The sequence below is a fragment of the Haliotis cracherodii genome, unplaced genomic scaffold, assembly GCF_022045235.1.
Source record: "Haliotis cracherodii isolate W230 unplaced genomic scaffold, xgHalCrac1.p SCAF_27, whole genome shotgun sequence".
Classification (NCBI taxonomy): Eukaryota; Metazoa; Mollusca; class Gastropoda; order Lepetellida; family Haliotidae; genus Haliotis; species Haliotis cracherodii.
Window position 1 is genome coordinate 2,421,017 of NW_027266283.1, and position 17,156 is coordinate 2,438,172.

The window sequence follows — 17,156 nt, forward strand, 5'->3', positions numbered from 1 at the left end:
CTGGTATCACACAGTTGCAATCATCCTGGTATCGCATTGTTGCAATCATCCTGGTATGTCACAGATGCAATGTTACTTATATCACAGTTGCATGTGATATCACATACATATATCATGGTACATGTATCACACAGTTGCATTTCTTACACACCTGTGGGTCAGAAACACATTTGAGATAACTGGTATCGGACCTACATGTAAGTGTGAGATCGATTTCCAAGCCCGTGATTGGCTACTCCATGGTGATGACCTGAGGTCAGATTATGACGCAATACTTTCCTGATTGTAAGTACTTGATACGTTTATCTTGCTTCAGCGTAAACACCCCGGATGCCACAGTGACATATATGTCCCTCCTCTTCAACCCTCACTTCGAAGTCGACTAAAATTCAAAATACATCACGCATATTCCATCTACTGTGATATCACCGTCATTAAGGCAAGGGGGGCAAGGGTGGCCCAGTCGTCTAAGGCGCCGCGAGTCGCTGTGCAGAGTAGCGTACCTATAACAAGAAACCTATGATTGTGGGTTCGAATCCCGGTTCGCCCCGATTTTGTTTCTAGGTTTGTCAGCACCATACCCGTGCTCATGGGTTTCACGGAAGTGGCAAACGTCTGAGACCTGCATCACTTTGGGCTTTCCTCCCACATTGAGCTGACACGCCGCGATATAACCGGAATACTGTTAAATGCGGCGTTAAACACACTCACTCATTAAGGCAAAGGAAAATTACTGAAATTGACCTCTGAAAATTAGGCTTATCGTAAATTTCCCTCCATTTTTGACACATTACGAAATCACCGTTCACGGCTTTATTTACTGTGTGTTTAGAAATCTAAATATCGCGCAGCTGCATCCCTTAATTCCTCATACATTTTAGAATCAAATGACAAATGGTCTTTGTCACCAATGCAGATTATCTAGATGAAATCAAGCGAAATAGATTAGATGTGGAAACGAACACTGTGCTCGGAAAACTGTACTTGCTGAAATGTAAACAGACTAAAATTCAGTTTACACTGTGTAGCATTTTGTCCTATTTTGAGAGATTCATTGTTGCATACACTGGCTAACGCGTTCGAGAATATTAACGGGAAGGGTATCGTAGCGCGAATTATGGAATTACAAATACATACATTACAATAAATCCCGCGAAACGACGACGGTAGTAATTATCTGCATTTCTGACTTGTTCTCTTTGTTGCATTAAAAAACATAAAACAAACAGCACTACGTAGGTTGTCTGGTTGTTTCTGATTACTTATACGACACAATTATGAATCCCCATCCCTCCGTCAACGAAAATACTCCGATGAAAATCCCGCGTACTGTTGTCGGTAGACACGCCATTTTGTAAAAGTCGGTCACCGGTAGTGATGTCATACCGGAAGTGATTTTTCCCTCGTTAGATACATTTTGAAACAACTCGTTGTAGGATAAATGGTATCTGACAGACACTCGATTAGTGATCTCTATGTATCCTGATATCACACAGTTGCATATAGCAACATATAGGTAAAATAAAACCCAGTATATACTTCGAATAGGCGACCTACAAAATACTATGTGTTTGATTACCGCGTCTTTTATATAACAGTGATTGAGTAGGATGCATAGGAGTGAGTGAGTGAGTTTGATTTTACGCCGCTTTTAGCAATATTCCAGCAATATCATGGCGGGGGACACCAGAAATGGGCTTTACACATTGTACCCATGTCAGGAATCGAACCCGGGTCTTCAGCGTGACGAGCGAACGCTTTAACCACTAGGCTACACGACCGTCCCAGATACATAGCACCACTTTATCCAGGTGTTACTATAACAACAATCACAGTGTAATATTTCCGGGTATATATGCAGCACAAACCTTAATACTGACTTTATATGTAAGATATCATGGAAATTATTTAATAATATTGTACGAATTAAATATTTTTTGTTCCATATTTGTCCATATTAGAATAGCGATAACCTAAGCATATGCATGTATTTCAATCATTATGTCAATTGTGTTGTTACCACAAGAGGTCGTACACGAGTATATTAGGTGACAATTCAATGCATCATCCAAGTGGATAAGTGAGTGAGTTTGGTTTTACGCCGTTCTTAGCAATATTCTAGCAATATCGCGGCGGGGGCCACCAGAAATTGGCTTGACACATTGTACCCATGTCGGGAATCGAACCCGGGTCCTCGGCGTGACGAGCGAACACTTTAATCACTAGGCTACCCGACCGCCCGCATCATCCAAGATGGCAGATTGCTTCATTGTAAGTCATTGCATACGTGGACTATTTGTGAGATAAAATGCATTGCATTCTCGTTTTGTGGACGTACATAGTAAGCGTTTTAATGTGTAGATTGGGGGCACGGGTGACCCAGTCGTCTCAGGCTCCGCAATTCGCTGTGCGGAGTTGCGTCCCTTGGGCACGCCAGAAACCTATGAATGTGGGTTCGAATCCCGGTTCGCCCCGATTATGTTTCTAGGTTTGTCTGCACCATACCCGTGCTCGAGGGTTTCACCGAAGTGATAAACGTCTGAGACCTGCATCACATCGGGCTTTCCTCCCACATTAAGCGGACACGCCGTGATGTAACTGGAATACTGTTAAAAGCGGCGTTATTCCCAACTCACTCGCCCACTAATGTGTAGATCTTTGGCCTTTTTTTAATTTTTCCGATATATCAATTTGGACTAAAATCTAAACAACGGAATAAATAATGGATATCTTCAACGACTTGCACATTTGAAAAGTCAATCATTTTCAGGGATTGCTTTGCAGTTCGAAAATTGTTTGGAGTTCTGTATTTTAAGATTGAGTAGACGCTCATTTTTGATAAGCAGATAGTTTTCAAGCGGAGGCATTTGTTTGATAATATGAAATTTCAGAACTTTACAAGCACTGGGAAAGGTGTTTTTGAAGAAAGTGGCCGCGAGAAGGTAGTTTGCGGTCAGTTTGCGCTGACTATAATGTGCCATTTCACATGCAGAGTTCAGCTTGACGCAGTGGGCCAGTGGGAAGAGCATTGACTTGACCAATGGTATGCAGGGCTCGACGACCGACCTGTTGCTGAATCAGCTCGGTATCAAGGACAAGATGCTTGACCCGCCGTGTGACAGGGACGGACTCAAGTTCAAACCTGCAGGACCCAATCAATGGAAGAACGGTACGGAATCTCATTTAAATCAGATCTTAGTTCTCGCTGCCGTTAATCAAAGATCTGAGGACATCCCATTACGGGTCACGTCAGAGCGACCTTTCGAACACTGAAATGACTAACAAGAAGTCGACATCAGCCAATTAGAAAGCACCTTTCTCGAGCTTTACGGCACTCGTTTCAACCTGGCGACTTCCATTTCAGACTACGCTTGAAAAAAATGTTGACACAGTTCTCGATTAAGATTTTGAAAATTGAACAAACGAACATTCCGGAATGTCTAATAGATGGTTGGGATTGTATAACATTGCCTCCCACATACTGTTCAAAGCCTCCTCCGTTCAAATGTTTATCCCACTGAAGCGAGAGATAGATAATTTTGACGGAATCAGTCGTACGGGTCGTAACTGTCGTTCGGAATACCCCGTGTTGACGTTTTCGAGGTTGCATGATTAGAAAACACATTCCGACTGTCACGTTCAATATCTGGTGAGCGACGCTCTGATTGGTCGGATGAAAGGTCGTTCTGACTTGACGCGTAATGGGATGTCCTCAGATCTTTGTTTAGCGATAGCGAGAACTAAGATCTGATTTTAATGAGATTGAACAGTACGAGGAACCAGAATAATGATTAAGTAACAAACTTTGGTTCCCAGTGATATGTTATGTCAGGACGCTTTGCCAAATAGGCGATGTCAATTGTTGCTAGTTTTACACAAATCCTGTTAACAGTGGCGGACGAGTAAAGTGTGTTTTTTTCCTCATTAATTCTCACTTGGTCATTTGCCAATTTTTGCCGCCCTTAAAGATTCTTCAATTTCATTTTGACAGATCTGAATGCCTCTCTTCAATTTAAAAAAATCCTGTTTTTTTTAAAACACAATAATGCATTGGATAGCCTGGTTTTTGGGCTCATAACTACTACCGGAATAACTACTGCCGTTTACGCTTGTTCTGATCACAAAAATATTTTACCGAAAATAATTCTTTGTAACATGTGAATTTATAATGACAAATTCAATACACGTGTGATAAGATTTGTTTGTTTGTTTGTTGTTTGACGCCGCAAACAGCAATATTCCAGCTATATGACGGCGGTCTGTAAATAATCGAGTCTGGACCAGACAATCAAGTGATTAATATCATGAGCATCGATCCACGCATTTGGGGTCGATGACATGCATCAACCAAGTCAGCGAGCCTGACCACCCGATCCCGTTAGTCGCCTTTTACGACAAGCAGAGTCACCTTTTACGGCAAGTATGGGTTGCTGAAGACCTATTCTACCCCAGAATCTTCACGGGTCTGTTTGATAAGAGGGGTGAGCATGTTTGTTCCAGACTGCGCTAAGCCCAAGTACAGCAGTAGCCTGTCCAAGCTGAGCCTGCCCGCTAACTGCCACCTGGACACAGACTGCCTGGCCGTGGAGTGTTGTCTCGAGAGCAAGACGCTGGGAAGGACCTTCCAGATCACCTTCAACATCGACATGTGTGACCACTACATCGAAGGCGGCATCGAACAATTCATGTTCAAGGTCAATGCGCCGGATTATAGTTGGGGTGAGTCGTCAGATAAACATTGTGCTCCCACCTTCTGCAACATGATTATAGTAAACTACGTTTATAACGAACACGCTTGTAACGAACTGACGGATATAACGAACTTATTTTTTGGTCCCGGCCAGTTGCTGTATTTATGCTGTACACATGCTTATAACGAACTACGGTTATAACGAACTTAAATTAGTGATCCCTTTGAGTTCGTTATAACCGTAGTTTACTGTATATTTGTAAAAATGCATTTGTGTGAACATGTCCTTTGCTCTCTCGTCCGTTACCTTTGTTCCCAATACTTAATTACGGCTTATGTTGCCTGGCCGTGTCCTGTCGTTATCGCTGGAAAATCTTCAGGAAAGATAAAAACGTATGGTTCTATTACTTGCAGGCGAGACGAAGGAAATGACATTCAGTGGTGTTCCCATCGCTAAGCTGAAGTAGGTTGTCTTTCTGTCTGCCCACCTCGTATCAAGTTGGATGGTTAGTTTGTTGTTTAACGCCGAAGCAATATTCCAGCTATATGACGACGGTCTGTAAATAATCGAGTCTGGACCAGACAGTCTAGTGATTGTCATCATGAACATCGATCTACGCAATTGGGATGCGATGACATGCATCAACCAAGTTAGTGAGCCTGACCACCCGATCCCGTTAGTCACCTCTAACGCCAAGCATAGTCGCCTTTTACGACAAGCATGGATATTTGTGCATGTCAGAAACCTATGATCGTTTGTTCGGTTCCATGAATGGCTGCGATCATGTTTCTAGGTTTGTCTTCACTCTACATATGCTCGTGTGTTTAATCCAAGTGATAAATGTCTATGTCAAGCATGGTTTCGGGCTTTGCTCCCACATGAAGCAGACACGCCGTGGTATAACTGAAATACGGTTCAAATACAGTGTAAAACCATACTTACTCACTCACTCCAAACGCTGGCGTAACATCTGTTTGATGCAAACCTTCTTGCTGTATAAGCATGTAGGGACCCCTGGATAGAATAGGTCTTAAGGGGAGGCTTATTAGATCGGCTGTGCATGCTCATTGATTTGGTTGATTGTGTGTCACTGTACCCAACAGAACTCGTTACTTCAATCACTGGTTTGTCTGGTTCAGACTCAAATTATATATATATACAGACCACTGTCATACAGTTCGAATGTAGCTGGGGACACGGGTGGCCCAGTCGTCAAAAGCGCCGTGATTCGCTGTGCAGAGTTGCGTCCCTTGGACACGCCAGAAACCTATGATTGTGGGTGCAAATCCCGGTTCGTCCCGATTATGTTTCTAGGTTTCTCAGCACCATACCCGTGCCCGTGGGTTTCACGTCTGAGACCTGCATCACTTCGGGCTTTCTTCTCACATTAAGCTGACTGATATAATAATGTTAAAAGCGGCGTTAAACCAAACTCACTCATTCGAATGTAGCTGAATGAGGCGTTAAACAACCAATCAATCGAACAAAAGCACGTACACTTCTTTGATGAGTCGCCCCTGACATTACGTCGTCGCTGTCGTAAGGTTCCGGATCGAGCGGCTGCAGTCCCAGGACGTCTTTGCTGTAGACCTCACTGCCAGCCTGTGCTTTGAGCAGGGCACGTGTGAGATGGACGTGCAGATCCTCGACAAGGCCTTCCTGCCCATGCCATCATGCCCCACGGAGCAGGGATATCATGACAGAGGTAGGCCAAGTATCTCGACCCTCATTAATACATTCATATATACATAGGGCAGGGATACCATGACAGGGGTAGGCTAAGTACCTCAACCCTTATTAATACGTTCATATATACATGGAGCAGGGATACCATGACAAGGTTAGGCCAAGTATCTCAACCATCATTGATACATTCATATATACATGGGGCAGGAATACCATGACAGGGGTAGGCCAAGTATCTCGACTCTCATTAATACATTCATATATACATGGGGCAGGGATACCATGACAGGTGTAGGCCAAGTATCTCAACCCTCATTAATACATTCATATATACATGGGGCAGGGATACCATGACAGGGGTAGGCCAAGTATCTCAACCCTCATTAATACATTCATATATACACGGGGCAGGGATACGGCGACAGGGGTAGGCCAAGTATCTCAACCCTCATTCATACATCCATATATACATGGGGCAGGGATACCATGACAGGGATAGGTCAAGTATCTCGACCCTCATTAATACATTCATATATACATAGGGCAGGGATACCATGACAGGGGTAGGCTAAGTACCTCAACCCTTATTAATACGTTCATATATACATGGAGCAGGGATACCATGACAAGGTTAGGCCAAGTATCTCAACCATCATTGATACATTCATATATACATGGGGCAGGAATACCATGACAGGGGTAGGCCAAGTATCTCGACTCTCATTAATACATTCATATATACATGGGGCAGGGATACCATGACAGGTGTAGGCCAAGTATCTCAACCCTCATTAATACATTCATATATACATGGGGCAGGGATACCATGACAGGGGTAGGCCAAGTATCTCAACCCTCATTAATACATTCATATATACACGGGGCAGGGATACGGCGACAGGGGTAGGCCAAGTATCTCAACCCTCATTCATACATCCATATATACATGGGGCAGGGATACCATGACAGGGATAGGTCAAGTATCTACATCCTCATTGTTGTGTTGAAGGCGTCATAGCTGTTTGTCCAGCGTGTGTTATAAAATACATTGATTGAGTTGTGTTAGCAGTCACAGGCCTGTATCCAGGATATGTTAATATTGTTATTAACATGTGAGAATGTTGGCTGTCATCAATCCGTGCCCAGAATGTGTTAATACATTCATATATACATGTTTTAGATGATTGACAATGGTTCCGGTGTGGTCTATTATTGGCACTCCAATTGTCTTCACTCCGAATTACCGATTCCCAAAGAAAGCAGTATATACTTACGTGCTATGATCCTATTAAAACGGAATATCGGGTAAACTGCGTTCGAACTCTATAGGAGTCAGTGCATGTATGACTGTTTGATAATGATCTAGGCTCACTAAGGCTATGTCAAGATCTCCTCCCTAAATCAGGATAGAGTTAGTATGTATACAAAGTGACCAACATTGTTCAAATGTAAAACTACACATTGATGACAACATATGTTTCATAAGACAAAAATATAAAATAACCTCTGCTGGAGACATTCTGTGTTATATATATAAGCATGAAACTATTTCTTGTCACCGATGTTCACACAGCTATCCCATAAACTGGAAACAGTTTAACCAACCTATGATATATAAACTGATGGAGCAGTATCTGCTTAATGTCCGAAATGATATTAACATTGACGATTAACGAATTGATATTAATCTTCAAGAATTCTCCGTGAAGCAGTGGGTTGCTGAAAAGGGGGGTACGATGAACGCCCAACTGTCAGCAGACATCCTGAAGGAACTGGACATCACCCGGTTCCTGCTGACCGGTCAGTGTCAGGCCTACAGCCAGCCCTTCAAGGGAGCCAAGAACGGCTGGAAGAGAGGTGGGGCTTAACTCTGGAGTCACATACAATGTTCACCGAGTCAATGAGTTCTTAATGTAGTTCGAGTAGTCATACACTTTAAATCAATTATTTTAAAATTACATTCTTGCAAGAAAATGTTATGGTAGACATGTGGAGGACATTTCCAAATTTGACGCATCATTGACATAAATGTCCTGTGAAATTCCCTATTTTTCATATATTTCAATGCCCAAATACACGCCGGGAATATGTTCAATATCAAAAGCCCAATGTTGAATGAATGTTGAAAACAATGTCAGATTTCAAGATGTTTTCAAATATCGAAAGGCCAATGTTGAAAACGATGTCAGATTTCCACAAACTTTCAAATTTTGAAATACCAAAGTTGAATCAATGTTGAAAACAATGTCACATTTCAACACATCTTCCAATACGGAAGACCAATGTTACAAATGATGTCGGTAGAATGATTTTCAAAGTATCAACGTCAGATCAACCAAATTTGAACACTGAAAACATGTCATGTGCCCCCTGGATCAATATTGCAAGCAAAATTCGTGAAGAAAAGATATACAACACAGACACCAATATTATGTTGATGGCGTTATAATCACTGAAAATTGTCATCATAAGTGATCATTTGATTTCATCATCCGGGGGCACGGGTGGCCCAGTCGTCTACGGCGCCGCGATTCGCTGTATAGAGTTGCGTTCCGTGGGCACGCCAGAAACCAATGATTTTGTGTTCGAATCCCGGTTCGCCCCGATTATGTTTCTAGGTTTGTCAGCACCATACCCGTGCTCGTGGGTTTCACCGAAATAGTAAACATCTCAGACCTGCATCACTTCGGGCTTTCCTGATATATTAAGCTGGTACGCCGCGATATAACTGGAATATATTTAAAAGCGGCGTTTAACCAAACTCACTCATTTCATCATCCTTGTTGAACAGACTGTCCGAGATCCATTCCTCTCAAATCCTTGCCGTCAACCGCCACCTGTCACGTGTCAGACTCCTGCACGGGCGTCTCGTGCTGCCTCCAAGCTTCAGAGGTGAAGAGAAACTTCAAAACATTCCTCACCATTGACGCCTGCAGTAACACCATGAAAGTGGGAATAGAAAAGCTGTTGTTCAGTTATTCATTGTTCGACTACGAGTGGGGTAAGTCTACCTGATATGCCGAATGGTAACGTCGTTTTGGCGTCCGTGTTGTTTTCGATATTGATCTTCGTTCTGAGTTGACGGTATTGCGTTGAGTTAAATGACGACTACATTATAGTCAGTGGGTACTTTGCATAGATGTTATTATAACCTGCAGTCGGTGAGGACTACATTGAAGCTGTAAATGTTAGAAGGAAAAATTAAATTTTAGTTGTGTACATTTAATTGTTATTGCATTCAATTCCCAACGAATGTAGAACATAAAGCCACGCCCACTGAGGCGGACTACTTTTATTGCTACGGAATGTCTAGGAATCCCAATATTACAGTCGAGGGAATTCCCTTTCTGGTCACGTGTATCGTAACGCACATTTAGCGAAATTCATGCATATTCATTGTCCAAATTACCGTTTGAAACCGAAGGCCGACTGACTATTGCAGTTCTTCTCGCCTCTTGCCTTGATTGACAGGTCCTGTGGACTTTGTTTTGATACTACTCTCCGTTGATTAGCTACTGACTTTGTGGGCGTGTCAAATTTTGTGCATAAATCAAACGATCACCTGATCCGTGTAACGCCACAGTATGTATTCCTACACCTGGAATGTTCATGAATCTCGTCATTTTTGTCTGCTGTGATATGTACAACTCCTTTTGGTTAAACTATTGTAGATAAAACATGAACCTTCTGAGGCACGACATGTGTTTTGGGGTAAATAACATTAAGACGCGTTCAAACATTTACTCTCAAATATAATTATATCATGGCTGTTTCAGGTAAAACGGAAGTAATTGACTTACGTGGGCTCATCAAAGTCGAGTATGTACAAATATACAGTTGTTTATTTCAGAACAAATAATTATGCGCGTGCTAATACTCAAACGATGCTTGTTAACGGTGCAGTGTCTTATCAGTTGCAGGATGCTTACTTTGGGAAGTTAATCGTATCTCAATATGTTATACTTAAGATAGACATACGTGTTATATAATGTAACATATTTAACTGTACAGTAAAAACTCCTTAATCCAAACACCACTCAGCCACAAACCCACTTTCCGCGCAAATATGTTTAGAGTGAGTGAGTTTAGTTTAAAGCCGCTTTGGGTGGTATTTAAGTTGTATCTTAGCGCGCAGCTACATGTAGGTGGAAAACCCGAAGTGATGTAGGTCTAAGACGTTTACCTATTTTGTAAACACGGGTATGGTGCTGACAAACCTAGAAACATAATTAGCTCGAAACGGGATTCGGAACCATCGTCAGAGGTTTGGAAGGGACCCATCTCTGCTCAGAGGATATAGCGCCTCTAACGATCATGTTTGGAGCATCTACATACACATATATATATAAAGCACCTTTTGCAGTGACGACGATATCCGTGTCCACGTGGGGTTTAGTTCTAGGTTCCGATTACGTAGCAGCAACCACCTGTTACTTGGTTCTAGATTTCCGCAAAAAGAGTATCAGATCAGAAAGCACGATCACTATACATAAAGGGGGCGGTCGGGTAGCCTAGTGGTTAAAGCGTTCGCTCTTCACACCGAAGATCCGGGTTCGATTCCCGACATGGGTGCAATGTGTGAAGCCCATTTCTGGTGTCCCCCGCCGTGATATTGCTGGAATATTGCTAAAAACGGCGTAAAAACCATACTCACTCACTGACTATACATAAAATTACATTGGGAATGTTAATGGGCCATGAACCCAGTGTGACATATCTGAAAATAAAGGAAATACAGTCACGTATGCTACATTCAATGAAGATACTGGAGCTAGGAATGTTTTACTAGGCGTTGTGTGGTGTGTTGAGGGACCATGGGGAGTCAGGGTGCTACGAAAGACAAATGGTAGCATATTGTTTGTCCTTTAGGTTTAACGTCAAGAAACATCGCGACCAGAAGGCGTTTATTGTTGACCTCAAACTGAAGGTGTGCCCTGCGGCCAGACAGGCATGTCCCACCACCATCCCCGTCCTGGAGAACACCCTGCTGACGTCACAGCCGTGCCAGTTTCAACTGCCTACACCACCACCGGGTACGTGGAGGACGTTATCACAACTTCAGAAGAGCTACGGTAGCCTAGAGGTTATAAAACGTTCGCTCGTCACGCCTTAGCCAGGGGTTCGATTCCCACATGTGTTCAATATCAGAAGCCCAGTTCTGTCTCCTGCGGTGATATTGATGGAATATGGGGTGTAAAATTCACCGGACACACAGCTTCAAAATGGGTCCAGCTACTCTCGTTAGGCTTGTGGGTCATTGAGTTCATACAACCCTGGCTATCCCGAGTTAAGAGTGATTAAGGAGATCAAACAACTCAAACGATTGAGAGAGTAGCCATTCAACCCATGTTCCTTCAAACAAGATGTTTCGTCGTACATGTATGGGGGCGGTCGGGTAGCCTAGTGGTTAAAGCGTTCGCTCTTCGAAGACCCGGGTTCAATTCCCGACATGGGTACAATGTGTGAAGCCCATTTCTGGTGTTCCCTGCCGTGATATTGCTGGAATATTGCTAAAAGCGGCGTAAAACCGTACTCCCTCACTCACTCACTCGTACATGTATGGGTGAGCGAGTTTAGTATAACGCCGCTTTAAACAACACTTCAGTTACATCACAGTGTGACAGCTTGCTCTGGTGGGAAAGCTCCAAAGTGGAGTTGACTAGTGATTAATTCCACTTTTCTTCGATAAATGTCTATATATTAGTGAAGGTAGCAATACTTGACTATTGAGCTATTATCGACACCACGGGCTGATATATACCATACGTTAGTCTCTGTAACTATTCCTTTTCAATGATCCTTGTCGAAGCCAGTTAACGGGATGTATGATGTTCATTCTGATCCAGGGTTCCAGATCATGGACTACGTTCCCTCATTGACGGCCTCCCTGGACTCCAAGGATGAGAAGCGTCTTTTGGCCGGGCTCGGCATTGCTCATCACATGAACTCACAGGCCTGTACCTTCCTCGGACGGGGCACCAACGGATGGAGCTCGTGTAAAAAGGCTGAATTTTTTTTTATAGATCAACAAATAGTTACTAGATTTGTGCTGAATTGTTTTTCAAAACAGTATAACCTGATCTGTATCCGTGATCCATGATCCGCAAAGTCCAAGCACGGCTTTATCGATTTGGAACGGATTGCTTGGTCCACAAAGAGATCTTACTATTACGCTCATATGCCTTCTACAAATAGACCGCCTCCGTGGCCTAGTGGTAGAGCGTCCGCCCGGAGAGCATACCAAATCGTTAAAAGATGGTACTTGTTGTTACCCCGTCTGGCGCTCGGCATTAAGGGGCTAAAACAAGAACTGGTCGGCTCGGAGTCAGTATACTGTGTCTGAGTGGGGCATTCATGTTAAACTGCGGCATGGTATCTCAGTGAGCTAGCACTATCAATTGGCATCAGTCCGGAATAGTAAAAAGCAGCCACACAAACACATACACGTACATGCACGTCGCTATATAAGTGCAATAATCTTGGACGCGACGTTAAACCCAATTTCACCTCACCTTCTACAAATATTTTGAGAAATGTGTTTCAATCCCACAACTTTCAATTTAGACAAAGTTTATTAATAAATAATGACATCAAAGTTCTACCAAAACGACAGTACACATCTTGAGGGTTGTAACTTATTAGAACAAACGTCAATGAGATAAGAAGAATGGAAGCTTGAAATTATGTTCTCGGAACGTTTGTGATTGCAAAGATATCAATACAATGTCATCTGTTCAGAAAGAAATACATACCTGGGGCCCGTTCCACAAAGCGATCTTAGCGCTACGACTGCCGTAAGTCTATGTTAAAGTATGGACGTTAAGATCGTCTTAACACTAAGATCGCTTTGTGACGAGGGTCGGAGCAGGTACTATACCACGTGTTCCTTGTCACCTAGCATGCGGGAGGAGCGTGACCTTGGACACCCTCCCCACGACCACGTCGTGTAAGATGTCGGCGTCGTGCATGAAGGTGGAGTGTTGTCTGGACGTCCCCCTCCTCAAACGGAACATCAACTACAAGCTAGACCTTGACGTCTGTAGATCAACTCTCAACCTCGCCATTGAAAGTCTCAAGTACCAGAAAGTATTGTTCAAATACCACTGGGGTAAGGCTTAATACATATAAATTCCTAAAAATACATAATAATGGATATTATGGTCATTTGAAATCAGAGACCAGCATGAAGGTGTTTTGCCTCCTGGAAATACACCGACACCTGGTATCTGCATTAAACTGAAACAACAATCATTTGTTGCAAAGAAACAGAAGAAAACAGCATAATCGAAATCAGCCTTTTTTCATAAAAAAATGGTCTAGCTCATTATGGTATGTTTTCCACACATCACATGCACGAGATTAGATTTGTGATTTTAAGCGAGTTTTTTTATTTAATCTCTGCAGGAACCCCAGACTCCATGCATCTGAAGGGAGTGTTCAGAGCTGAGTAAGTGTTTCGTGTCAACAGTATATTTAGCCGGTTATGCATGATTAAACTAGGGTGGTCTTCGGTTCCCAAATTCGAGCTTTTGTCCTAAGGCATGTAAGGGGGGATCGAATCCCCATTCCACCATGGTTATTGTCTTTGCTTTGTCAGCTCCAGACATGTAGTTGGATTCGCGTGTATAACCTGCGTTACATTAGACGTTAGTCAGTAATAATCTGCAACACTGCTCATGGCCACTATAATCAAAACTGTCTCTTCCGGGGGACACTGGTGGCCCAGTCGTCTTAGGCGCCGCGATTCACTGTGCAGAGTTGCGTCCCTTGGGTACGCCAGAAACCTATGATTGTGGGTTCGAATCCCGGTTCGCCCCGGTTATGTTTCTAGGTTTGTCTGCACCATTACCGAAGTGGTAAACGCCTGAGACCTGCATCACTTCGGGCTTTCCTCCCACATTAAGCTGACACGCCGTGATATAACTGGAATAATGTTAAAAGCGGCGTTAAACCCAACTCACTCACTATCTCTTCCAATGACAGCTTCAACAACCTATCTGTAGAAAAACAATATAGAAATATCTACGTAATTTCACGTCACTGAATAGCAAGTCGAAGGATTCGTTATAACCATATCTGTGTTATCCTTTCAGTTTTATCATAGACTATTTCCAAACCCAGAAGGAAATAGCACTTACCCTAAACATCAGCGCCTGTTACGACCCTGACAAGCCATGTCAGCTGGTTGTACCTGTTGCCAAACACGTGAAGATGCCCGTGCCCGATTGTAACACGGGAACCCCACTTCAAGGTAGGACCTATAAACCGACCAATCACTGACCAATCACTGACCGATCACTGACCAATCATTGACTGATCATTGATCGATCACTGACCAATCACTGACCAATCACTGACCAATCACTGACCAATCACTGACCAATTACAGACCAATCACTGACCAATCACTGACCGATCACCGACAAATCATAGACCGATAACCAAATCACGACGATATACAGTCATTAAGTGATCGGGATTCATCTGGAGACACGCTCCACCCAGAGTTGCGTCCCTTAGTTGTGACAGGACCAGGTATTTTGCTTTCGAATTCATGATTCGACCGTGACTACAGTCCTGGTCTGCAACTCTTACATGTGGGGCTAACCAACGAAATTAAGGTCCCCGAACTGTGTCGCAATGGGCGTTTAGATATTGTTCTCAGTACAATTATAACCACGTCATATATATCTTCTCGTACGTAGTCTAACATATATATCAATGATAACGGTATATATGCATATAGATATCCGAGATTAGACCTGTAAATATTCGAGATTAGACCTGTAATGATTCGAGATTAGATCAGACAAACGAAATTGACTTTATGAACAACCTCAGCCGGGGTACAAAGACACAAGGAGAAAGACGTCACCGAACATGACTACTCTATTCACATATTCACTTACTACGACCATCATACAATTAGGATGCTGTGCATATTTTCTAACCCGGTTTGGTTTGATGTTTTTTTTGGTTAAATGTTGCACTCACCAATATTCCAGCTATATGACGGCGGCCTGTAAATAATCGAGTCAGACAATGCAGTAATTAATATCATGACCATCGATCCACGCAATTGGGATCGACGACATGCATCAACCAAGTCAGCGAGCCTGACCACCCGATCCCGTTAGTCGCCTCTTACGACAAGCACAGTCTCCTTTTACGGCAAGCATGAGTTGCTGAAGACCTATTTTACCCTGGAATCCTCATGGGTCTATTCTAACCCGGAGTCACCTCGGCGAGACACGTGTAGGTAGCTGGGATCTATTCTAACCCCACAGACATGCTATGCAAAGTCTCAATGTGAGTTTCAGATTTCTCTCTGGCAAAGTGGAAGAGGGACAACAATATAGGGTCAGACATGACACCGGTGGCGCGCGCCAATCTGGAGACTGCACTAGACATCCACCAGTACGTACTGGACCCTATGTGTGACCGGACACAAGGCAGATTCAAGCCACAGTCTCACGGTTGGAACAACGGTACGCAAATAACTGTCATCGTGCATTGAACTTGTTCTTATCAGATGCACGTATCACGAGTTGGGGCTGTCCATTTAAACGAGAGTTGAATTGTAGTTTGGACATGAGAGTGCTTTGTGTTGCGTATTCAGACAGCACGTACCAGTGTGTATCGAAGGTTGTATTAATGTCTGAATATATAATGCATAATTTTTTTACCACATTTGGGGTGGCCAAACTGTCTGTGCAGAGTTCCTACGCGTGCCAGAAACCTAAAGCCATGGCTTTGACTCCAAGTTTCACACTGATTATAATTTATATCTAGGTTTGTCATCGATATTAATGTATTTTACCATTGGCTTGACAGTACTTAGTTGTGTTCAATAAGAGCGCATTACAACAGTATACTCAGAATGCATACTGTCACGCCCTGACCATACTCTTACGTATAGAGTGAGTGAGTATGTTTTTTCGTCGCTTTTAGAAATATTCCCGCAATATCACGGCAGGGGACACCAGAATTGGGCTTCACACATTGTACCCATGTTGGAAATCGAACCCGGGTCTTCGGCGTGACGAGCGAACGCTTTAACCATTGGGCTACCCGACCGCCCCTCTTATGTATAGAAGTCTTTTTAATTTCCAATGCATAATTCTATAAATAGCCATCACTACAAAACTTTTGTCTCACCAAACGTCAGTCAGATTTAACAGTATTCACAGATAATGTGTTATGATCTTGTTCATATATGATTCGCTCGATCAACACTGCCAAGCTTTGTTTTAATCCCAAAAGCAGGCAATGGTTATTTTCGAACAAAATATATCAAATATTGTCACAAGTATTGTGGGATTGTTACAGCCTGTGGGAGAGACCTGTCTCTGAAGAACCTCCCTGAGGGCATCTCCTGTCATATCCCGGAGTCTTGCACGGCCGTTGAATGCTGTGTCACTTCCGAGAAACTTGGACGTACATTCAGCGTGAAGGTCAACCTCGATCACAACAACCGGGTTCTCAGTGTCGGAATAGAGAAGCTCGTCCACCATAGAAGTTTGCATACCTACAAGTGGGGTAGGTTAACATTAACATTCATATGTGGAAGTTTATGAGTAATTCACATTTGATTCTGTACGTAAACATATGTGAGTACATGTGTATGCATTTACAAAATATTGGGGGGGGGGGGGGTGTCACGGGTGTACCGGTCGTCTAATGCGCCGCGATTCACTGTGCAGGGTTGCATCCCTTGGGTACGCCAGAAACCTATGATTGTGGGTTCGAATCCCGGTTCGCCCCGATTATGTTTCTAGG

The 17,156-nt window shown here is 43.2% G+C and overlaps 1 protein-coding gene across 1 annotated transcript in view; it reads left to right on the forward strand.

The window, feature by feature from the left end:
- LOC139473150 (uncharacterized) overlaps positions 1-17,156 on the forward strand; it is a 181,934-nt gene that overhangs the window by 60,334 nt on the left and 104,444 nt on the right. The window contains exons 46-59 of the mRNA XM_071255668.1: positions 2,993-3,169; positions 4,501-4,719; positions 5,105-5,153; positions 6,236-6,396; positions 8,073-8,234; positions 9,169-9,378; positions 10,154-10,196; positions 11,247-11,410; positions 12,224-12,373; positions 13,276-13,485; positions 13,782-13,824; positions 14,471-14,628; positions 15,698-15,865; positions 16,707-16,916. Coding sequence (XP_071111769.1) covers positions 2,993-3,169; positions 4,501-4,719; positions 5,105-5,153; positions 6,236-6,396; positions 8,073-8,234; positions 9,169-9,378; positions 10,154-10,196; positions 11,247-11,410; positions 12,224-12,373; positions 13,276-13,485; positions 13,782-13,824; positions 14,471-14,628; positions 15,698-15,865; positions 16,707-16,916 — 2,124 coding nt within the window. The remainder of the gene's footprint in view (positions 1-2,992; positions 3,170-4,500; positions 4,720-5,104; positions 5,154-6,235; positions 6,397-8,072; positions 8,235-9,168; positions 9,379-10,153; positions 10,197-11,246; positions 11,411-12,223; positions 12,374-13,275; positions 13,486-13,781; positions 13,825-14,470; positions 14,629-15,697; positions 15,866-16,706; positions 16,917-17,156) is intronic.